This window comes from Protopterus annectens, chromosome 4.part0 (assembly GCF_019279795.1).
Source record: "Protopterus annectens isolate FY-2018-M chromosome 4.part0, PAN1.0, whole genome shotgun sequence".
Taxonomy (NCBI): Eukaryota; Metazoa; Chordata; order Ceratodontiformes; family Protopteridae; genus Protopterus; species Protopterus annectens.
The window spans coordinates 198,186,119-198,211,178 of NC_056733.1; the positions used below are offsets into that span (position 1 = coordinate 198,186,119).

Below are 25,060 nucleotides of genomic sequence, written 5' to 3' on the forward strand. Positions count from 1 at the left end.
AAAGTGCCTTAACCTGAACCTACCGTGTTTTGATCATTTTTAAAGTATATTTTTCCTTTGACAACTTCCCTGGAGAACAGCCAGCTAAGGGAGTTCTATTCCAGGGCCAGGCTCAGATGAGCTTGGGCAGTGGATGCCTTCTTTCTGGTTTAGGTGTTTATTTTTTTATCTTTGACTTCCTCCCAGTGCCACTGCTAACAAGAGTGATTCAGAAAACAATGGAGGACAAGCCAAAAAATGATCTTGACTGCTCCATTCTGGCCAAGGTAACACTGGTTCTCACTTCTTTTGCAAAGGGTAAGGGAGAAACCTCTTCTATTTATCCAGCATGTGGGTCTCCTGATGCAACTCAAGGGTTCCCAGATATACCTAAATCTGCACCAAATTACTTACATACACTTACACTAGTCCTAGGTCTAACCCTAACAAAAGTGATAACCATAACCTTGTTCCTAATTGCAAAGTTCTGGATTCTGCATTTGAGAATGATGTGTTTGGTCTACTGGCAGGAACCTGGGTTTATGAAGGTCTCAAGCTTGCCTGCCATGACAGTGTATCTCTTAGTTTAAATGCCTACAGTGATAACCTTGCTGAAATTTTGGTCTGATCCAATTAAAACAGTTTCCTGAGTTGTCTTGGGTCATAGTCTTAGGGTCACAGTCATACCTGGAAAGCCTATGCTTCTCGGATGTCAAAAGCAAGAGCTTTACAAATGACATTTGCTGGGAGGAGACCCTAACTGCACGCGCACCTAGAAAGACATGGACTTCAATGGTGTGTGCTTGCTGTGTAGCAACAATATTTTAGAATAGTTGCACAAAATCTCATCAGAAGGAAGCACTTCTGTCTTCTAATCGTAGATGGTCTGCCTTCAATCTATGTTTTTAGGGAGATGTGGTCTCAAGCTATGCACATGATATTACTAACTTGCTTTACAGATAGGTGTCTTCTGTCTTCTACTGGTTGTGACATTTCTTATATTCTAATAGTTCCCAACCCTCCTTACTGCTTCCTCATGTTTCTTGCTTACCTTACCCACCCTCTGCACTCCTCCTGGTTTTGCTTGTTGGTGCTGGTCAACCTCCAATGCACTCTTCTGTTTTTTTTCCTAGTTACTTTACTTTGCATTAAATCTGATCTGCCATGTTTCAGCATGTTACTCCAGTCATTGCAAAAATTATTACTCCTGCTATCAGCACTGTCAAAAGCCTATTTCTGTTCTACAAAAATCAAGCTGGTCTACAATTACTGCAATTTTGCGGATAAACCAGACTCTTTTTTGAATTCTGTGATACCTCACTATTAACCCTCTGTTCTTCAGAGTGGTGTCCACAGACTGTCTTCCACTGTTTGGCTGGAAGTCCCTGTCTCAAGAGAGGGTGTTTGCCATCACTGTGACTCTTGGAAGACAGAATGGGACAGAGCAGCAGTGTAGATGGATGACAGCTGCTGACTTTTATTAACTTCAACCCTCAAAAAAAAAAAAAATCCATGTTTTTTTTTTTCTCCATCCTTTCTTCCCAGCAACACATTTCCTTTTTATCTTTGTCCGTGGGAAGTCTAGGCCACAAGAGTAATCCTTTTATCTCACTCTGGATCCATTCTCAGGGAATGAGGGACTTTGCAATGTCAGAGCCCTACATACCACAAGGATGGCTAAAATACCCAGCATAAAAACTGGTTCCATATGGAATGTGCATTGGGCTGTCCTCTCTTTATGAGCAGTTCACCTGTCATTTACTCTGTCTGCAGGTTGACATTGTATATAATGAATAGAGTAGGTCTACAATGGGTACTTTCTGTAGATAAAAAATATTATTTTCAGTACTTCTGCTCACAAATCAGATATCTCTCTAGTAACATTATCAGCATGCTGCAGCTTTTTGCTTTTACTGTACACTGTCTCCCTATAGCTGCATTGGATGCCACTGCTGATATCAGGAAATAATGAAAAACAGTCTCTCAGCATAATGGCTTTATACAAACAAAAGAGGTGAAGGTGTCTGGTGAAACTGCACAAAATAATTTTATTAGTGATAAACCATATATATGAAGTAGAGGTAATAGCTGACTCCACAAATAAGAAGTTTGTTCAGGATTATAGCTATCTGTTGTAGTACCCCATGCAGCTTCCTGATTTTGGCACCCTCCCTCAACTCTAAGTTCAGTATGCAAAAAAAAAAAAAAAAAGTTTTTCATTGTAAATTGTAGCAAGTCGCTTGCTATATATGTATTAATTCACTTGCTAGTCATTTACCACATGAGGATCTCAGAAATGCTTCAGCCCTGGGTCTGCAAATGTAGAATAAGTTCATTTCTGAATACTGGTACTGCACTCTACCGCACATGGAGTGCTTGAGCCCTGGCCATACTGGTACTGCACTCTACCGCACATGGAGTGCTTGAGCCCTGACCACATATGCAGTATGACACCTTGCACATGGAGTGGCTGCCCTTTGCCCCACTCTAGCTGCATCTCTGAGTTTGTCTTTGTGTAATAAAAAAAATCATTTTGCTAACATCTCATTCCACTTTACATGATTTGCAATTAACAAATGAAAATCAAGAAATGTATGCTTTTTTCACGTGCACAGTTATAGCTCACCACATTCCAGTACACATGCTCGTCTCTTTATTTCATATATGCATTACATCCATTTTAGTGCGCATTAAACCATTGTAAGTACTTGCATCACTTTTACTTTGAAAATCCGAACTGCAGTAAACATGTCCTGTGCCAGCATTATTGAATCAAAGTGTGATATCAGTACAGCTGGGTTAGTGGAAAAGTACTGAGAAACATTCAAATGCGCACAGTATGTCTACCTTTCATGTCCTTAGAACCCACTTTTCATTCACTTTTGAACAAAGCCATTTACCTAATAGCAACATTTCTAGGTTTTATTGCATCATGCAGTTTGAAGCAGTTATAAAAATAAAAGATGTACACAAATTAGTTGAGCACTACAACTTTCCCCAACAATATTTTAGTGCCACTTCTATAAAGTTAGTGCAGCGATAATATACTACACAATTACTGAGATATAAAATTAAGAGTACTACTTTACATTTTATTGTACCTAGTCTGATATAATATGCCTCTGTGTCATAGTAGAAATCTTCAATGTTTATTTATTTTTTGACATAAGCAGATTAATATGCTGCTCTCATAGTTTGTTCATAGGTTCATAGGTTCATACTAGGCTATCTGCCCGAGGGCATTTACAAGCCTAGCCCATAGTTTTGTGGCTTACGCCACCCCTTTAGTATGGGGAACTATACCCATTATTTTGCTGTGCCTCTGTCGAGCAGTGACACTGAGGTAATCCCTGGGGTATATCTGCGATCTCCCATCCATTGGTCAAGATTTCTCTTGAACAAGGCCAGCGAGGTGCTCTGCCTCACATATACCGGGATTTTATTCCACAGCATAGGGAGTCTTTGGGTGATGAATCTATCCCTCCAGCACGTCCTATTAATAGCCGTGTCGAGGTTTAAGTCTCCCGCCCTTGTGGCTCTGACGGATCTAGATTTTTTGAGGTGCAACATATTCATCAAATCTGGGTTTGACATGGCCTTGTATGTTAGGCAAAGGTCACCTCTGAGCAAGCGGTAAGCGACTGAATAGAGCTGGAGTTCTTTCAGTCAGGCAGCATAGGACAGATGTTTGAGACCCTTTATCCTTTTGGTGCGGAACTTTTGTGGCCTCTCCAGCTGCTGCAAGTTTCGGGTCAGATACATTCTGAATGGGGCATTGTACTCAATCATTGGTCTGATGAGTGATGAGTATAGGGAGACTATGACCTCCCTTGATCTAGATGAGAATCCCTTCATGATAAGGTGGGCAATGTAGAAGGTCTTCCTAACTACTTTAGCTACATGGGTGTCGAATGACAGACTACTATCAACCTGGGTCCCCAGGTCCCTGATAACTTCTTCTGTGCTCAGTGGATTGCCACCTATTTGGTAGCTAGGGGTAACCTTGTTTTTCCCGAAGGGTATGACTATGCATTTTTTGGCATTTAACTTTAGGCCATGGCTCTGGCACCAGTTATCCATTTCTGTGAGACCCTTCTGAAGGATATCTGTGTCAGATGTGTTTTCTACTATGGCGCCCAGTTTGCAGTCATCTGCAAACTTTGTCAGCCATAACCCTCCTGTGTTTGCTTGTACTGGAAAAGTAGATGCCAAACAAGAGTGGGCCCAGGACTGAGCCCTGTGGTACACCACTTGTGACAGGCTTTGAGTCTGACATGGCGCCAGCAACTCTGACCCTGTGGGTTCTGTCACTCAGCCAGTTTGCAACCCATCTTGTGATGTATGGGTTAACATTTAAGCTGATGAGTTTTTCAATGATACCCGAGTGGGGTATTGTATCGAAGGCCTTCGCCAGATCGAGGTAGGCTGTATGGACTGCCTTTCCCTTATCAATGGCTTTGGTGACTGTTTCGAAAAAGTCAACTAAGTTTAGAAGGCATGATCTGCCTTTGACAAAGCCAAACTGGGATGGATCCAAAGTCTGCAAATTCCCTATGTCTTTATTTATGAGGTCCATTATGATCCTCTCCATGGCTTTGCAGATAAGGCTTGTCAAGCTAATGGGCCGGTAATTTCCAGGGTCGGTGGAGGCACCGCCTTTGTGAAGTGGGACCACAGTTGCAGTGCGCCACTCCTGGGTACGTATCCAGAGGTAAGACTATGATTAAACAGCTGTCCTAGCTGTGGGTTTAATTCCTCGTTGAGTTCGTGGAGCACACAGCCGGGGACACCATCAGGTCCCATGGATGCTGCGTTTTTTGCTTTGGAGAGAGCAGTTCTCACTTGGGCGTTGGAGATGTTTGGGGGGCTGCAATCGCTTGGTATAGATATCTCTCCTTTTGGGGAGGAGGGGAGAAGTTTGCACTGAACCTGTCAGCCAGTATGTTGGCAATGTCTGTAGGATCAGTAATCTTCACATCATTTTGAACTAGTTCTGAGCATATCTGGGAGTTTCCTCCCAGGTTTCTAACATAGCTAAAGAAGGCCTTATGATTGTCTTTTGAGTCTTTAGCTATTTTTCTCTCAAAATTTGCTTTGGATGATTTTATGAGAGCTCTTAGTTTTTACTTATAGTGATCAAGGGTGTCTTACCTTTTAAGGATTTTGCTCTATCTTGTAGTAGCTTCCTCCTTTTGTTGTAGAGTTTGTTTATGGCTGGGGTCCACCAGACTGGACGCTTGCCTTTGGTACAAAGAGTCTTTGTTTTGCTTGGGATTGCCTTATCCATGCAGTCCTGCAGGTGCTGGTAGAAGGCATTTGTAAGTGATTCAGCGGCTTGAGTACTGTTTTCCGCTGGCTCGGGGCCTTAAAGGAGACCACACTAGTCTTTAGAAGTGTGAAGTCGGCTTTGAGAAGTTCTTTACTGTGGTCTTTTTATTTCAGGTGGGGGTGGGATGAGGACCTCCAGCGAGATTAGTTTGTGATCTGATCTCACCAGTGAGGGGTATACTTCGGTGTTGAACATTGTGCTCCCATGTTCGTGATGATGAGATCAAGTATGTTTTCTCCTCTTGTGGGGATGGTGACTAGTTGTTCCATGGCATTTGAGTTTATGAATTCCAGGAACTTTTGGGCTAGGGTGTTTGGGCTTGAGTAGTGTTCCCAGTCTATATTAGGGTAATTGAAGTCACTTAGTATGATGGTGTTTGGTGATACATTTATCCCCCTCTAGTGTTTTCAGGAAGGCCATGTGAGGTTCCTGAGTTTGTGAGGGTGGCCTGTAACATGCTACAATTTGCAGAGCAGTCTTGCCTATGGTTAATTGCACTTGGATGGTCTCCGATGCATCGTGCGTTGCCACCAGTCTTGAGGTGTGGGTGTCCTTGATGAATATGGATACCCCCCCCTCCTTTCTTGGTATTGTCCGGATTTTGGGGCCGGAACGCATGATAAGAGGTAAAACCTGATTGTGCTGGGGTGCTCTCAGGAGCCTTGAACCAGGTTTCTGTCACTGCACAGACATCGATGTTCTCCATACTGAGAAGGGCCTCGAGTGCGTGCATTTTGAGATTTAGACTTCTGGCATTGAGCAGCATTACCCTTAGTTTTTCCTTTTTGTGTTCTAGGGTGGTAGGTTTAGAATTTGAGCCTTGCCTAAAAAGGCACTATGGGGTGGCAAGAGCCTTTGCCAATATCCAGAATCCCAGGGTGACAGGTGCAAGCCGTCCCTTGCAAGCAGCGTGGCTTGTCCAGCATGTCATCCCAGGCAGACAGACATTGGATCCCCTTTGAATGACACCAGAGTTTAAGCCAATTGTTAAAGCTGATCATCTTATCTCTGTATTGTGGCATCATTCTTGGTGAAGGTAGGATACTGCTCAAGGTCAGGGTCATACCTGCCTGGGCTACATAATCAGAGAGCTCCTCAATGTCTCTTTTCATGTAGTCCAAGGAGGTACGTCTCAGGTCGCTTTACACCAGCGTGGACAATGACTGAGTCGTATTTGTACCTGCTGTTGAGAGACCTGAGTGCTTGTGTTATGTGGCGGATTCTAGCGCCCGACAGGCAGCTTACTGTGACCTTCTCCTTACTCAGTCTGGTGAGCGGAACGTCAGTGTGTCTGACTATGGAGTCACCAATGACTAGTGTGTCTGGCATTGTGTTTGGCCTTAAGGGCTGTGACTGTTTGACACTCTGACTGTGAGGTCTATGTGTTGCAGGTGTTGTGTTCTGAGGTGGTGGTTGTTTGGGTGTCTGCTTTGGTGGCCTCTGCTGTTTTGGTAGATTTTTGATCAGAGCCGAGTATGTCTTTGTGTGTTTATGTGTATGATTTGAGGTTGTGATGGTACTATGTGAGACTGGGTCTATAGTGTGTGTGGTAACCTTCTCCTCCTGACTGGTCTTGCCAGTCCTATGTTGAGAGAGCTCAGCCTCCAGTTTGGCCGTATAGTTGCATCTCTCGCATGTATTTGTGTTTTGTGGGAGGAGGAGAGGGTTGTCTGTGTACATGAGGCAATTGTAACATTGCCTCAATATCCCCAGGTTCACCAGCTGAGCAGGAGAGGACACTAGCAACTGATCCTCGACATGCTAGAAGGACTAGACAAAAAAACTTTAAAAGAGATTCCGGGGGACGTGGGTGACCGAGAAATGGGGGTTTGCCTTTTTGGGGTGCTATCTATAAGAGTGCCGTATCCAGGTAATAAGTACTGTAGGAGCAAGTGCTAGGTTTAACAGATAGAGAAAAGTCTACTTGGAGTCAAGTAGAGATGATCTTTTTAAGTATTAGAGAAAGTGCTAGTAACAGGGATGCTTAAAGGTAAGATTGAAAAGAATGCACTCTGCAGTGTGCACTAGAGAAGTTAGATATGAAAGTAGGTAACTTGAGTTTTACCTGTTTAAAAAGTTAAGGTTTAGTGGAGAGTTACTATTTTTAAAACAGCAAGATGGACTGAAAGGGGTGGTTACTTTTGTATTTTGGTACTATGAAATACTGTAGGATGGCCAATAAATTTAAATAATTGAAGGGGTGGGATTTCAAAAGTGATGGTTTTGTGATTACTCACATAAGCCAGAGAGAAATGAGATATATGGTCAGATTAACATAAGTTTTCAGAATAAGTGGTATTAGGTGATTAGATATGGTGAAAGTCTGCATTATGATGCCTTAGCATAAACAGATTAATGCAGCAATAAAGGGTGGTATTGCAAATATTACTGTTAAAAACTTCATGATACCTCTTTTCCCAGCCTGAAAATAATTTATTTATGCAACTAAGCCAAGCAACACTAGGGGGAGGTATTTTATAATCTGCAATTTTAAGAACAATACTATTGTTTGATTAGAGGGTGTGTCTCACTTTTATTATGCAATGACTGCCCATTACTATTTAAAATGTAGCACATTGATTGGTCAGCCCAACCAAGCGTGCCTGATGTAAATCCAAGCCTATACCAATGGAAAAAGGTCCAGTCACCAGGACTTTTTTCCATTTATATATGCAATAAAAATTTTAATTTTATTTTATTTTTCTAAATAAGGTCTCAAAACTGGAGACCCAATTGAACGAGAGAGATGGCACAGAGAAAAATAAAAGGATAATCAGATATATTATACAAAATTAAATAAAAATATCTGATTATCTTTTTATTTTCTCTGTCCTGACTCTTCTGTGCATTAAAAGCCCTCCCATATGGATGCCAGTACATCAGCAATGCTCCAGGATATGATGGGAAAAGCAAAAGACCACCACAGCATCTTTATACAAAGGCATTATTTAATAAAAGCAAGTAATTTTTTTCTTAAATAATATCATTGTATAATAGCAATAACTGACTCCATGGTGCGGTATATTATAGCAATAACCCATGCCTGGGTGTGGGTAATGCTGGATTTACCCACGGTTGGGGTGTGGTTTGGTCATGAGGGCGAAGCCTGAGTGGCCAAACAAAGCCAACCATGGGTAAATTCAGCATTACCCACACCCAAAAGTGGGTTATTGCTATTATATAATGACATTATTTAAGAAAAAAAAAATACTTTTCTTAAATAATGGCATTGTATAATGCCTCCTTGCTGCCCTTCCGCAGCTGTCTGGTATTCTGCGGCAGTTCTGATGTACTGCGCATGTCTACGCAGTACATCAGAGCTGTGGGCGAAAGCAACGGAGAAAGCAAGATCTCCATTGCTTTTTAAAAACTGTTTTGCTATGTTAAATGAGTTTAACATAGCGAGACAGCTTTAAAAAAAAGCAACGGAGAATATCCATTGCTTTTTTAAAGCTGTCTGGCTATGTTAAACCTATTTAACATAGCAAGACAGTTTTGAAAAAAGCAACGGAGAAAGCAAGATCTCCATTGCTTTTTAAAAACTGTTTTGCTATGTTAAATGAGTTTAACATAGCGAGACAGCTTTAAAAAAAGCAACAGAGAATATATGTTGCTTTTGTAAAGCTGTCTCGCTATGTTAAACCTATTTAACATAGCGAGACAGTTTTGAAAAAAGCAACGGAGAAAGCAAGACCTCTGTTGATTTTTAAAAACTGCTTCGCTATGTTAAATGAGTTTAACATAGCAAGACAGCTTTAAGAAAAGCAACGGAGAATATCCGTTGCTTTTTTAAAGCTGTCTGGCTATGTTAAACCTATTTAACATAGCGAGACAGTTTTGAAAAAAGCAACGGAGAAAGCAAAATCTCTGTTGCTTTTTAAAAACTGTTTCGCTATGTTAAATTAGCGAGACAGCTTTAAAAAAAGCAACAGAGATATTCTCCGTTGCTTTTTTTAAAGCTGTCTCACTATGTTAAACTCATTTAACATAGCGAAACAGTTTTTAAAAAGCAATGGAGATCTTGCTTTCTCCGTTGCTTTTGCCCACAGTTCTGATGTACTGCGTAGACATGCGCAGTACATCAGAACTGCCGCAGAATACCAGACAGCTGCGGAAGGGCAGCAAGGAGGCATTATACAATGCCATTATTTAAGAAAAGTAATTTTTTTTTTCTTAAATAATGTCATTGTATAATAGCAATAACCCACTTCTGGGTGTGGGTAATGCTGGATTTACCCACGGTTGGCTTTGTTTGGCCACTCGGGCTTCGCCCTCATGACCAAACCACACCCCAACCATGGGTAAATCCATTTTAAATAATTACTTTTCTTAAATAATGGCATTGTATAATGCCTCCTTGCTGCCCTTCCACAGCTGTCTGGTATTCTGCGGCAGTTCTGATGTACTGCGCATGTCTACGCAGTACATCAGAGCTGTGGGCAAAAGCAACGGAGAAAGCAAGATCTCCATTGCTTTTTAAAAACTGTTTTGCTATGTTAAATGAGTTTAACATAGCGAGACAGCTTTAAAAAAAGCAACGGAGAATATCCATTGCTTTTTTAAAGTTGTCTGGCTATGTTAAACCTATTTTACATAGCGAGACAGTTTTGAAAAAAGCAATGGAGAAAGCAAGATCTCCATTGCTTTTTAAAAACTGTTTCGCTATGTTAAATGAGTTTAACATAGCGAGACAGCTTTAAAAAAAGCAATGGAGAATATCCATTGCTTTTTTAAAGCTGTCTGGCTATGTTAAACCTATTTAACATAGCGAGACAGTTTTGAAAAAAGCAACGGAGAAAGCAAGACCTCCGTTGCTTTTTAAAAACTGTTTCGCTATGTTAAATGTGTTTAACATAGCGAGACAGCTTTAAATAAAATAACGGAGAATCTCCGTTGCTTTTTTAAAGCGGTCTCGCTATGTTAAACTCGTTTAACATAGCGAGACAGTATGAAGCAACGGAGATCTTGCGTTCTCCGTTGCTGTAAAAAAAAGAGTTATAGTAACGGAAAAAGTCCGGGCGACCAGACCTTTTTCCATTACTATAACTCTGAGTTACAACGTGCGCGCTGACCAATCAGCGTGCACGTTTTTGAATATTAATGGGGGGTCATTGTATAATGAAGATTTACCCACAGTTGCCTTTGTTTAATCACTCCAGCTTCACCTTTGTGATTAAACCACACCAACCATGGGTAAATTTTCAATATCCCACACCCACATTGTCGGTTATTGCTATAGTAACCAATATGCGGTCAAAGGCCCAGTAATGCTACAGGACCATTGTTAGCAGCATTGTAGCTGTTATTTCAATAGTAGCTTGTGCTCACGATTTTAGAAGTATAGTTTGTTTTTATTTGTCAATCTTCATGTTGCGTTTAGTGCTCCATACCATAGAAGAAGGCTCCCTCTTGAAATAACACTATTACCAAGGTCTGTGTTAGTCACATCAGGTTATCTTTTTGTTTGACAACTTTAACTTTTTTCATTAACATGGCTGGATGCCTAATAGCATATGTACACCAAAGGTGCTGTACTTACCATTTCAATTTCTAGGCAGCTATTTATAAGCTCAGTTTTGCCCACAAACTAGTCTTTGAATGTTTATGTATCATTTGAGCCAAAGGTAATGAATGCAGTTTTACTGCTACTGCCTAATCTGTAGAATTTAATTGCTCACAATCTACAGTTTGTTTTAATGATGTTTTACATGCTTTTATCTAAGAATGCACATAGCTGCACTTCTGCTGCTGGGTATTAACATTTAAACACAAGCTCTTCTTTTTTTTCTTTTTTGACACAAACTCTTCTTGACTTTATGAGATGAAAAGTTTCGATAGCCTAGTTTGTTAAATTTTCTCATGGTTAAGAATGCTGGAATCACTGGAAGCTTAAGATAAACATTTGGCAGATAAGCACAAAACAGTCATGTTATTGTATTTGCAGAAGTCTGTATTGTTAGGAATTTGTTGAGTTTTAGATGTCAAATAGGTGTACAGGTTAAAGCAAGGTATTGTGAGTAGCATCGAGGTTTTAATTATGCACTATCATCTGCATCATTTATTACATGTTCTGAAGTTGTGGGGAAAGGAGTGGGTGGTGGTTCTTCTTCAGTCATCTTTCAGAGGGTCTTTGACAATGGGTAGTATATATTCAGACAGGAAGGTCAGCACAATGAACAGCAGTTTGGATAGTAAGCAGAATTTAATAGATTCAGTTTTAGAAGGAACTTTTGTTGCAGTGATGTAATATAGACCCATCTTTTGAAATTACCACCTTTACAACTATATCAGATTAATATTTGCTAAATTCTACTGTTTTTGCTTTTATGTAATATGTTGCAGGTTTTCTCCCTGGGCCTCCGCTGAAAACAGGTTATTGCCCAGTTGGACTTTTCCAATAAACCCATATCAATAAATAAATAAAAATCAGGCTTCGGGTCATGACAGTGAGAATAGGGTATTTCAGAAAAGTGTGCTTGCTTTGTTTATTCTCTAGAAATAAGTTCCCTGGACCCCGTTAAACAAATCAAAGTGAATGAATGAATAAATAAATACAAATCAGGCTTCAGGTCATGACAGTAGGAACTGGGTACCTGAGGAGAAAATAGTTTATTTGTAAAACAGAAACACCTTTTAGCAAAAAACAATGCATGACTAATTGGAGTGAGTTTCATGTCTGAGCTGGGAGTGTTTGATTCCATTTTCTTTTGTTTTTCTATGACCAGTTTATGTGAGGTCAGCTTCTCGGTAGAACTTAAAGTCCCAGAGGCAAGATTTTAATAATTTTAAATTGTTTCACTGTTCAAGTTTTATTATTCCATTCTTTAATATCTTGTTTATTGCATTTTTTTCTCTTGCAAGAAAAAAACATATGGTTGATGAGGGTAGTGGAATTGCAGTTTTATATTTAATACTCAGCAAAGTTTTTTTTAACTTAATTTTTTTTTTTATATTTACTGGCCAACAAAACAGCTGCCCTGATTTGTATTAGAACAGTATAAATAATTAAAAAATCTAGGGATATGGCTTTATGACAGTTTGTTTCTTAATGTAGTAAGTTTGTTCTAACTTGTATGAACATGTAAGCAATAACCAAGCATGCAAACAATTATAATCAAAATATGAAACCTTTGGTAAACTCGGAAAGATTTACAAAAAAGTTCACAAAGCACTGGATACATTTCACAACCAATTAACAATTTTGTACATACACATTGCATGATACTTTTTCAATTTTTTATTTTAAATACATAAACAGTCACATGACAAGTTACAAGAATCAATATGTGGCTTTCATTTATACACATGTAAGCCCTTGCCTTTTAATTCCGGCATAAGTGAAACCAGTCTTTGACCTGGAGTAACACAAGAAATTAAAATGCATTTCCACTTGCTTTTTAATCGTTAAAAAAATTGTAAGTGGTTAGGTGGCCTAGTTTAGTTAAGTGACCTTTTATTACCTTACACCGTAACTGGAAGTAAGGGAGAAGGAAGGACTCAAACCACGCACTCTGAGGTAAAGGAAGTAGCTCATTAACAACTCAGAGTCCTCATTTTTATGTTAACTACTAGTAAAACCTTTTTATATGTGCATTTACCATAAAATGAAGCATGGCGGTTACAGAAAAACAAGTATTCAAATGCTATTTCAGTCAATAACCACACCAGTGAAACTGCTTTCACTAAATTATTTTGTGAAGAGACAAAGCCACCCATACCATTATTTGGAGAACTGTATGGCCACACCTCTGCTATTGTTAAAGTCAGCTCCAGAATCACTGCAGAATGGGGTAGAGTAAGGAGAAATATTCCTTGTTGTGATCTGTTCGGAGGAATATACATTTCTTAATCACCTTTATTAAATTCTCACTTGAGATTTACATTTCTGACAACCTGGCTAAAAGTGCCAGTTCAAACAACTGTGCTGCCAAAGAACTGACTAAATTATTTGCAGAATGGCAGATCATAAAGTACACTTTTTGCAGTTTTAGCTTTATGTTGCTTAAACTCTAGGGATGCTAATTTCTGATCATTTCATCCATGGAAACCACAGCAACCAGCTCTCATACATCTTGTCCCTATGCAATATAACTGGCTTTTTAGCAGGTGCCAGCAGCTGGCATGGGAACCCTCACCTGCAACATCAGAATAGTAGAGAGAGAATCTTGTGATGTCCTTCAAGGATGCATCTGCAGTCATAACATATGGGTTGTCCTGCCTCAGGCAGCCCTTCGGTCGGCCGGATTCCAAAGTCTGGGTCTGGCATCGGCTGATGTTGTACTTTCCCCGACGTCAGAGCGTCTGGGGTATAAAAGCATCAGCCGACGCCATCTTCCTCAGTCTTTCTTGCCGCGCGGTGCCCGAAGCAGAAACAGTTCGCAAGTGCCGGTCGGCCAGCTCCTTTGATTCAGCTACCGAAGACTTCGAAAAAGCTAAGTACCCCGTTGGGGACTCTTTCTTGCCTCAGCCGATGTCAGATAAAGTAAATAATTGTTTAACTTGTGGGAAACAAATACCTCATAAGGATTTCCACTCTTACTGTCTCCCTTGCTTAGGCCCAGACCACGACGTCTCAGCCTGCTCTGCCTGTGCTTCCTTCAACCGACGAACGCTTAGGCGTCGGTCGGAGTTTGCAGAGGAATATTTTGGGGCTAACTTTGCGTATATAATGCCGTTGGAGACTCCAACTTCACATATAGTTAAAAAACGGAAGGACAAGGACCGACCCTCGCGGCCCGCGGTTTTGGCTGAAACCTCGGTCAGGCCTACCGCGAGTGTCTCGGTTTCAGCTGAAACCAAGTCCTCGGTGGTTCCTGTTACCGAAACCTTACAACCGACTACCTCGGCGGCTTCTGCCGAGTCGGTTATTGAACTACCTACGGAAACCGGTGTCCAGGACATGTCCGACACCATTCCTTTAGACAAGTCCACCCCTGCACGTGGTGCAGCCAGACCCCCTGCATCCATGTCCATTAAGGCCTTCTCCAGGGCTAAAGCTGCCAAACTTGCCAAAGCTTTGCCTCCCAAGTCTACCTCTCAGAGGCCTTCCACCAGCACTCAAATTCTCAGCCTAGCAGAGGACCTTATCTCCTTAATTAGAGGTTCTCAACCTCACCCAGGCAGGGGCTCTCTTCCACCTCCAGACAAAAGGCCCAGGGTTGAGCCCTCTGACCCCCACTCTTCAGATGAGTCTATGGATGAATCTGTGTTGTCAGAGCACCAGCAGGAGGCTTATTCGGCCTACGAGGATTCTGATGCTGAAGAATCTATTCCTTCGGCCTCCCCTCCTGAAGAGTTTTCTTTTGGTGAGACACTACATTCTATGAGAGAGCATTTCCAATGGCAGGGCCAGGAATTTTCTGATTCCAGAAAAAGATTAAGGACCTTTTTACATTTACCTCAGCATAGGCCTTTGGCTATACCTCCTGTTTTGAATATTATTGATGATGTGTACTCTGATGCTAGCACAGCCCCTGATTCTCTCCCTCCGGCTCCTGCCAAACCTGATAGGTACTACAGGGTTCCGGATTCTCATTTTCACCTGTACATGGCCCACACTGCAGACCCAGAAACCATTTCACAGGGCCCTAAAGGGGTTGCAGCTGCCACTGCTAAAAATCCTTTACCTTCTGAAAGGGAATCTAGAGCTTTAGAGCGATGGGGAAAGAAAGTTTACACTTCTGCAACTCTTTCTATGAGGGCATTAAATTGTCAATTCCATATGATTCAGTACCAAGAGTATTTGTTAGATGAATTGTATAAGAAACTCTCCTCCTCTGAGCCCCTTGACCGTAAATCTCTTCAGGATCTGGTACATAACTCACAGCAGGTTAGCAACCATTTTCTGCAATGTGGCTATGATGCACTGGAAGCTTCATGTAGGTCAGCAATGACAGGGGCAGTTATACGAAGGCATGCCTGGTTGAAGGAACAATCTCTACCGGACCATGTTAAAGCTAAGCTCCTGGATGCTCCAATGGAAAAACAAAAATGATTTGGCTCCACGGCCCAGGAGGTCTTAAAGAAGTTTGAAGAAAAGGCAAAATCTGTGCAAACAGTCAAGGGCTTTCTGCAGGTACAACCACCGAGATTCAGCACAAATTGGCCTACTAAGAATTGGTCCTTTCCAGACTCAGACAGATCACAGAGAGGCAGGAACAGGCGTACCAGAGGTAGGGGGCAAGCTAGAGGCCACTACAGAGGCTGTCAGTGGCAGCCACCCAACCAGAGAGGTAGTGCAGGAACAGCAACAGCAACTGCTACACCAGGACAAACACAATGACTTATTTTTGACTCCGCCAACCAGGGCTCAATTAGAAGCACCATTGGGCGGAAAGCTTTTTTTATTTTCAGAAAATTGGCATTACATTACAAGGGACTCATGGACGCTGCAAATAATAGACAAAGGATACAGGTTCCATTTCCACACATTGCCAAAAAGAAAAGGAATGCCAGACCTGCCACCAAATCAGAGGGCAGAGGCTTTGAAGCAAATCATTACTACAAATGAAAGCCATAGAGAAGGTTCCTCTCTCAGAACAAGGCCAAGGTTTTTATTCAAGGCTATTCCTTGTTCCAAGGAAAGAAAATCAATGGAGACCTATTCTCGATCTGTCCGCACTGAACACTTTCCTCATTGTGCCGAAATTCAAGATGCTGACCCTACAGCAGCTTCTTTCCATGCTGGGCAAGGAGTCTTGGCTGGTGACTCTAGATCTCAAGGAGGCATACCTGCATGTCCCCATTCGACAAAGTTGCAGAAGACACCTCAGATTTCTTGCAGGATCAGAGCATTATCAATTCTCAGCATTGCCCTTTGGCTTATCTACTGCACCCAGAGTATTCACGGAATGCCTGGCATCAGTAATTGCACACCGCAGACTTCAGGGGATTCAAATCTACCCATATCTGGACGACTGCCTGATACAAGCGGACAGCAAGACAAAATTGTTAAAGGACTTGGACTATGCCATCCAGCTACTACAGGCCTTGGGATACACAGTCAACATCCAAAAATCAAGACTTGTGTCATCCCAAAGGATAACCTTTTTGGGTGCAGATCTGGATACAACCGCCCAAATGGCCTTTCTCACAGAAGAAAAACAGAAACAACTTCCAGATTACTTCAGGAATCTGACAAGACAAACTCAACTAACTGCAAGGAAAATCCTGCAGGCCCTGGGTTTCATGGCATCCTGCATAATACTAATTCCACAAGCCAGGCTACATATGAGAAGATTGCAATGGTACCTAAGGAGTGTATGGACTCAGCACAGTCACAGCCTAGAAACTCTGATTCCAATCATACCTTGCCTTCAGAAGGAATTCCTGTGGTGGGCTCTTGCCTGCCAGACCAGCAGAGGGTTGCCTTTCTTCAAACCAAAAGCAAACCAAACCATCACCACGGACGCTTCAGACCGAGGTTGGGGAGCGCACATGGAGGGCAAATGTATCCAAGGGCTATGGTCTCATGGGCAGCTGCAAATGCACATAAACCAAAAGGAAATGCTGGCAGTGATAAATGCAATCGAGGCTTTCAAACCTTTCCTTCAACAAGGCCACCTGCTAATAAGGACAGACAACACCACAGTTATGCGGTACATAAACAAGCAAGGAGGCACGCATTCCTACCCTCTATGCAGACTGGCTATGAATCTATGGGATCTTTGTTTGAAGCTCAATATACAACTACAGGCCCAGTTCATGCCAGGGAAAGACAATACTCTGGCAGACAGCTTAAGCAGAACTACCATGGATGCACACGAATGGATGCTGCACCCAGACATCTTACTCATAACGCAGACATGGGGAAGGCCCGAGATAGATCTGTTCGCCTCATCCCACAATCATCAACTGAAAATTTTTTGCACAAGGACATACCATCCACAAGCATGGAAGGTGGACTCTCTCTTTCAGCTGGAAAGCCCGAAAAGTCTATGCTTTCCCACCAATCCCATTAATGTCCAAGGTTTTACTGAAGATGAGGGCAGAACAGCCAAAAGTGATTCTGATAGCTCCAGACTGGCCAAGGCAGCATTGGTACCCACTGTTGAAGAGCTTATCACAGACAAAACCGTGGCCTCTCCCATTATGGCATCTTCTTCTGACACAGAACAATTACAAGATCCTGCATCCCAACCTAAAGACCTTGCAGCTAACTGCCTGGAGAATACCATGACTCCTTCCCAGGACAGCTTATCCCAGAGGGTAAAGGACATTATTATGGAAGCTCGCCGCCCTTCCACAAGGAAGGCATACTCAGCAAAATGGAAAAGATTTCTCAGTTGGAACACAACAAAAGGCCTTGATGTGACAGTGATGAACATGTCACATATACTGGAATACTTAGCAGAATTGTTCCACAATGGCCTGTCCTATTCTTCCATTAAAATACATGCCTCAGCAATTTCAGCAGAATACAATGTAAACCCTCCTGTCTTTTCGCATCCTCTCTTAAGACAATTTCTCAGAGGAATCAAAAACATCAATCCTCCAAGGAGACCACCTTTACCTACTTGGGACCTTAACTTTGTGCTGGAAAAACTAACACTTCCGCCATTTGAACCAGCAGCATCGGCAGATCCACAGTTTCTATCCTGGAAAACTGCATTCCTTCTGGCCATAACTTCAGCAAGAAGAGAATCTGAGTTACAAGCTTTAATGGCAGTGCAGCCATTTCTTATTTTTCATCAGGACAGAGTTTCATTAAGAACCAACCCAACCTTTATGCCAAAGGTGGTATCTAGAGTATCCTTGAACCAAGCAATTCATTTGCCTACATTCTTCCCAAATCCTCAAAATAAAGGGGAGAAACTTCTACACACTCTGGATATCCACAGACAATTACGCTACTATTTGGACAGAACTAAAAGTTACAGAAAGACTGACCAACTGTTTGTAGCATATGCTGCTGGGACACAAGGAAAAGCAATTTCCAAACAGACAATCTCAAAATGGATAGGAAATTGCATTCGCTTTTGCTACTCCTTTCATGGAAAGACTGTTCCTGTGAATATTAGGCCTCATTCCACGAGAGCCACAGCCACCACTACAGCCTTCCTAAGAGGGGTGGCTACCAAGGACATTTTAGAAGCTGCTACATGGAGCTCCTTGCATACTTTTGCCAAGCATTACAATTTACCCTTAAACTCCAGATCCAGAGCAGGTTTTGCTACAGCAGTCCTGCAGGGTCTCTTAACTACACCATCATTTTCTTAGTACCTCCACCCCCAGATTGGCTATGGTATTCTACCCATATGTTATGACTGCAGATGCATCCTTGAAGGACATAGTACAGTTTTGTACCTACCATAAATGTAGATGTCCGATAGGTATGTATCTGCAGTCAGGTTTACCCTCCCACCTTCCCCTCTGTGGTATTCCTAGGGTGCTTACCCCTTCATTAGCTAGCTGGGGGAATCTGTTATGGTGCATTTGTTTGTGTATATATATATATATATATATATATATATATATATATATATATATATATATATATATAATTTTGCATTATGTTTGCAATTTTTTGGCATTTTCTCCAAATTTAGCCTTCATAGAGGGCACCTGGCATCTGGGGCAAGAAAAACTGAGGAAGATGGCGTCGGCTGATGCTTTTATACCCCAGACACTCTGACGTCGGGGAAAGTGCGACATCAGCCGAGGCCAGACCCAGACTTTGGAATCCGGCCGACCGAAGGGCTGCCTGAGGCAGGACAACCCATATGTTATGACTGCAGATGCATACCTATCGGACATCTACATTTATGGTAGGTACAAAACTGTACTTTTTACTTGGTCCACTTAAGCCCCTCTGAGTGGTTGTAATCTAACATACCTGGGTTAACATAACATTGGACTTCAGGATCTCTTCAAGTCTTCGCCTGTTGCCTACCCTACAGTGATTACGTCCCCCATCCCAGCTTTCACTTGATCCCAGCCATCAGCTGGCTCCAGCTTCTCATGCTAGTCCTTCAGGCTCTCATGTCCATTGATAGAACCCAGGTTGATAGTAGAGCAGTAAAGGCTAAAACCTCTGTGAAACCATCAAAAAATAATTTTTAAGTCTGTTTTCTTTAAGCATTGGTGTGAAATATGTTAAACAAGATATGCTGATTATCTGAAAGTCCTTGGGGGGGGGGGTCTCCAACACCTAAATATGCTTGTAAACTCAGCAACTGATTTATCTGACCTGTCTGGTTGAATGTTTTCTTATGCATTGTGGTACACATCCTCTCATTCTGGTTTTAAATTGTTCCCATTGCTTTTCAGGTACTTGTTATCACTTGGAGCCAAACTCGATATTGCGAATGAAGATGGTGACAAACCTGCTGATTTAATTGATCCAGAGTGCAAAGAGTTAATAGAGCTAATCAAAGCTACAGGCATTGACTGAAACAGCTGGATAAACAGACCTTTATACATAAATTCATCACCTCTGCATTGCTGAAGGAAAATGGCAGGGAAATTGTTTACACTCTGCCCAGTTACACAATTCCATCTTCGAAGGAATAGTTGGGCATGATGGCATTGAAGTGTGTTCTATTCTACCTTTTCAAACATAATTTCTTCATACTGTTTCCTAGATGTGACATGCTTCTGACCTTCCATACAAAGAAGCAGCATTCAGTTACCAAATATGCAAACCATCAACCAGCCTGTTGTGTGCTTACCAAGAATGGCATCACCAGAACTGCTTGGTAGGTAGTTAAGATTCACAGAAATGAGGCTTCATCCCACACTAGAAAGGTGTCATTTTGTTTTTTCTCCATTTATACAGGAGTGCTAAAGGCAAGGAGACAAATTCAAGGTGACAGCTTTTGAGCACTCAGGTTATGCAACTTCAGTGCAAAAAAAGAGTAAGTTGAACTTTTGCCTTTTAGCATAGTATAAAAGCATTTCTCATAACACACACACACACACACACACACACACACACACACACACACACACACACACACACACACACACACACACACACACACACACACACACACACACACACACACACACACACACACACACACACACACACACACACACACACACACACACACACACACACACACACACACACACACACACACACACACACAGACACACACACACACACATTTAATGTGATAGAGAAAGGTTCTTATTTGCTGATCAAATAGACTTACAGTTATTCCATATCCTGACTTTCCAGTGGTCAGTGCTAGATATGGACTGCTCCTAGGTGATGCACAGATTTAATGTGATGTTGAAGGGATCTCAATTACTGAGCACAGACACATGTCTATTTACTTTTTTTTGCCTCAGTTCATATTTGTTGACCACCTAGCTAGTCACCACTGCTCTACTATTTCCCTAAGCAGATGAGTCCTAATTTTGGTATAGCTGTCAATCATGCATCCTTCCTGGGATTTTATGCACCTACCATCCAAAATGTGCATGTTCAGGTTCTCATTTACTGAACACACAAACGTACTGCCATATTTTGCCTTAGAGGCTTTTAGTGTTGGCTGTGCACCTTCATTAGATGTGATGCAGTGCATTTTACTCAGAAGTAGTCATTAAGTTGATTACCTGCCACCTGACTTTTCACTTCTTTCAGCACAAAACCTCCTTACCACATCATATTGCCCACACTAGCTGTAATCCGAGCTTTAAGTTATAGCAGCAGCCAATGTGAATGAATCCATACATGACACCTGTCCTAATTTCCTTGCCTCTTAAAGGTTATTTATTTATAATTTGTTAAACAGATAAATAGGTTAATCTATGCATCATTCTCTGCCACAACCCAAGCTACAGGAGCAAGATTAAACACAGTACATATGTATGGACAATTTAATGCAGCCTGTCCACTGGCATGCTTTTGGGAGGAGGGAAAAAAACAGAGTACCCAGAGAAAACTCAATCAGACATGGGATAGTATGAACAAATTCCACACCGGCAGTGACCAGAAGTCAGAATTAAGCTCCAGATCCTGCAGCTTTGCGACAGAGATTTCATCACAGGGACAATATTCTGCCAGCTGTGCTGCGGTGACTTACCACTGTGGAATAGCCATTGTAGTGGCTGTGGTGACGCAACTGCATAGTGTGTAGAAAGGAACTTAATGCATCTATATAGTGCACCATTTAGTCTCAAATAATAATTGCACCAGCTTTGCAAAATAAATTCTAAAGCGTTCCAGAAGTGGGCACACATGAAGTATTTTAAGACAGAAGCAACTGTATCTAAAGTTAAGACAGCGTGCACACTACTCTTTACCTAGAGCTAAATATCTGTAAGTGTCTGTGAAAACTGTACTTTGGACCAACAGTAAGTGAAATTTAAGCAAAACTATCTACCAGGTACTGGACAAAAGGTGCCACTTTGAACTCTATGCTAGTTGTGAATGAGGAACGAAGGCAGGTAATGTTATGCTGTTTCTCATACTGCTACTGATGACTCTACAGGCCTATGCTTAAGGAAGAATTCATTTGCGCTACAGCATATGTCCACCACCTATGACAGCATGACTGCTTTAGAGTTGTTTCTTCATAATAAAAGCAGACTGTACTGACTTGACTTACAGTAACTTTACAGATGGAACATGAAAATACAATCAAATCAGTACAGTTCTCTGTGGATCACAGTATTCAGCACTGTCCAGCTCTTATAAAGCTCCTTTCCTGACATACTTTAGCCTGTACTCCATTGGAACATGTCAAATGGCTATTTAGAAGATTTGCTGCAAGGAGACATATTATATTCATCACATTCCTCTCACCAAAGGAACTCCTTTCTCATCTCTTTGAGACCACAACAAGCAATAAACTGCTTCTGAAGTATACAAGTGTCACTTCAAAAAACAGGATATTTAAATGAGCTGTTACTTAACCATAATACTAGAAGGAGCCTAATCCTTACATTTTGACCTCAAAACTAGGGGGCATAGTCCTAAAATTTACAAAGGCTGATTTATTACCACCTTTTAATATCCTGTTATATTTCTATGCTTTTCATCCAAGTCCAAGTTCCTTCAAATTTTATATTTTTTTCCACGTCTAACATCATAATATAACATCAATTCCTTTTCCCCTACTCTGGCTTTCTCCACAGGTTTTTCTCATGGAAAAAGAAGAAAGAAAAATATATTTTCTGTTTTGATACTACCTTTACTGTACTTCATTGGCTTACGTAAATATTTCTGTATGCCACTGTTGTACTCTTTTGCTTACATTTAATTGTATACACAGTCTTAATCGACTGCTATAGCTTATTTAAGGTGTTACATCTTTCAGTAGTGAATGGGCAAATCAGAACAGAATGTAATAAATGAAACTTAAGTCATTATATAGAAGTTTTTCTTCTTGACCACGTGTGAAAAGAACTGCTGCTCAGTGAGGCTTAGAAGGCCAAACAAACAAGTTCTGAATGGCGGGTTTGACAAGACTCTAAAGGGAATTGTGTTCAGTAAGATCAAGAATCACTGTGGTTCAACATTCACTTCTAAAAATATATTTATATGTTTATGTGTTTATTTGTAACTACTGTGCAAACAGAGATTAATAATCATTTTTGCCTTAGCTGCTTATAATCACATTAGCGATTGAGAAGATCACGCAAAACAAGTGTTTGGTTCAGGTTTGAGCTGAGCATACCAAAGGTCATTTAGTAACATGATAACGGATACCAATAAAGGGTTTTCTAGGTTATAGTCATCTGCGTGGAGACATGCGTGAATGGACGTACCTTCGTTGAAGGTTGTGCATTAGGGCTGGCAACTCAGCACGTAAAAATCAACTGCCAATCATTAGCGGACCGGAGTTCCGCTGTGGCGACCCCTAACCGGGAAAAGCCGAAAGACACAACAACAACATTCAGTATGTTAATATGCATCTTGTAGAGAGGTTTCTTTAGACACTTTTATTTTTTATTTGGAGTTTTGTATATTAAACTAGTTATGACACACCCACTACTACTGTGCCTTATTATGGAACATCTGTGCATGTGAAAAAATAGTATACATGTCACAAGGCTGCAGAGCTGCAACTTGAAGCACCTATCATAAGAAGAGAGATCTCCGGTGAAAAATATTTCTGCCCTGAGTTTGGAGGGGGGGGGGGGTTGAGCATATGACCACAAGAGCAAGAATGCTTGTTTAAAATAGATGTAAATATGAAAGTAAATCAAATCAAGGATTGTGTGTGTGGGGGTGGGTGGGCACAGCAACCTAAGAATATCAGTTAACGTACAGGAGTAATCCTCTGAGCTGCTTCCTGTAGTCAAGGGTATAGAACTTGATTACTTCCTCCACTTGCCTACTGTGTCATTCTGAGCAAGTCACTTAACCAGGCAGTGTTCCTGGGTTGCAGCTGAAAAAATAAACCTTGTCTAGTGGGCTTACCTGATTAACAAATAGATAAAGAAAAAATACACACTCACAAGGATAGAAAAATGACAAAATTCAGTCACCAATTTATTCAGTCACTTCCCATTCCATAACTGCATGCTAGGGTCACAGGTTTGATGGAGGTGTAAAATGTCCTGGGTCAGGCTTAGTTTGCCAGCCTGTGAGGTCTGTAGGGACCTGTGCCAGCTTTCACACTACTGAGCAATTCTCCTAAGTAATAGAACAGAGGTGGCATTTCGACTATTTGGGCTGGGGAGAGGGCAGTAAAATATACCACCAGTTAATATTTCCCCCACCATCACCTGAATGCAGGTTGTTAACCTCCTTACCCTTCCCATCTCACACAGCAAGAATTGGTGGTGATCCTTACGTCATACAGCCGGAGGGGGGGACACATCACAAGGAAGAACTCTCCACTGCGGCTTGTGGTTGCTGACTGAGGAGACAGAAACTAAAAGTAGGTCTGCAAGGACAAGTAGGATTAACACCATGTTTATAAAATCCCCAACCTGTAAAACTAAAGGATTTTCACATCTTAACTGTAAAGTAGCTGACCAGAGAAAATATGTCTTACTGTCAAACACTGTTTCTGTATATAATACATCTTTCATGCAATGAATGCAAGTTGCTTAATCATACCAGACCAGGGACTTATTTCCCTTTCTAGTCAAGTCTGAGCCAATAATTGCTCTCTGCAGTTTGATAAAATGTAGTTGTGTAGTTAACTGAGGATTTTCATTCCTTTGTAAAGTCTTGTTAGTAAATATGTTTGCAGAAAATAATGTTCCTTTAATAAATCATGCTTTTTCTTAAAAATGATGTCAGTTTATTTTATTTTCATTTTATTTTCCATTTTAAAGAGTTTGCAAAACAGTGGCCTGTTTCAAAAGCTGGCAACTAAAACATGATATAAAAGAATATTTTGACTTATGTGGAATATGATTTTCCAGCATACCTCTCAACCTCTTAGTGTAAGAAATCTGGACAAAGCCTAAAATAATTGGGGGGGGGGGGGGCGGCACTGGCCCAACAATAGAGGCAGATTTTAAATACTGCTCTTATAAATGTCAAACCTTTGCTAGAATAACGTTTGTGTTAGCATTTATTTTCTGAAGGATATGAAATCTGAAATTGAAATGTATGTCATTATTTAGTGACTTTAATCATTAATGATTTGCCAGAAAACCACAAATTTTACAAGGAACAGACCAAAAATAAGAGATAAAACTCTGGACATTCTGCAAAAATCCGGACAGTTGAGAGGTACATTTTCCAGGCAAACATTCTCGTTGGATGCAGTTGTCATTCTGTATAGTGTGCAAACATTTCTCCTCCCACAGGAGCTCAACATCAGATTTTACCCAAGTCAC

The 25,060-nt window shown here is 41.2% G+C and overlaps 1 protein-coding gene across 1 annotated transcript in view; it reads left to right on the forward strand.

Annotated features, from left to right (window-relative positions):
• The window catches only part of PPP1R27 (protein phosphatase 1 regulatory subunit 27), a 275,527-nt gene extending 255,285 nt beyond the window's left edge, over positions 1-20,242 (forward strand). Inside the window, exon 3 of the mRNA XM_044068199.1 lies at positions 19,577-20,242. Coding sequence (XP_043924134.1) covers positions 19,577-19,700 — 124 coding nt within the window. The 3' untranslated portion in view covers positions 19,701-20,242. The remainder of the gene's footprint in view (positions 1-19,576) is intronic.
• The last annotated feature ends 4,818 nt before the right edge of the window (positions 20,243-25,060 follow it).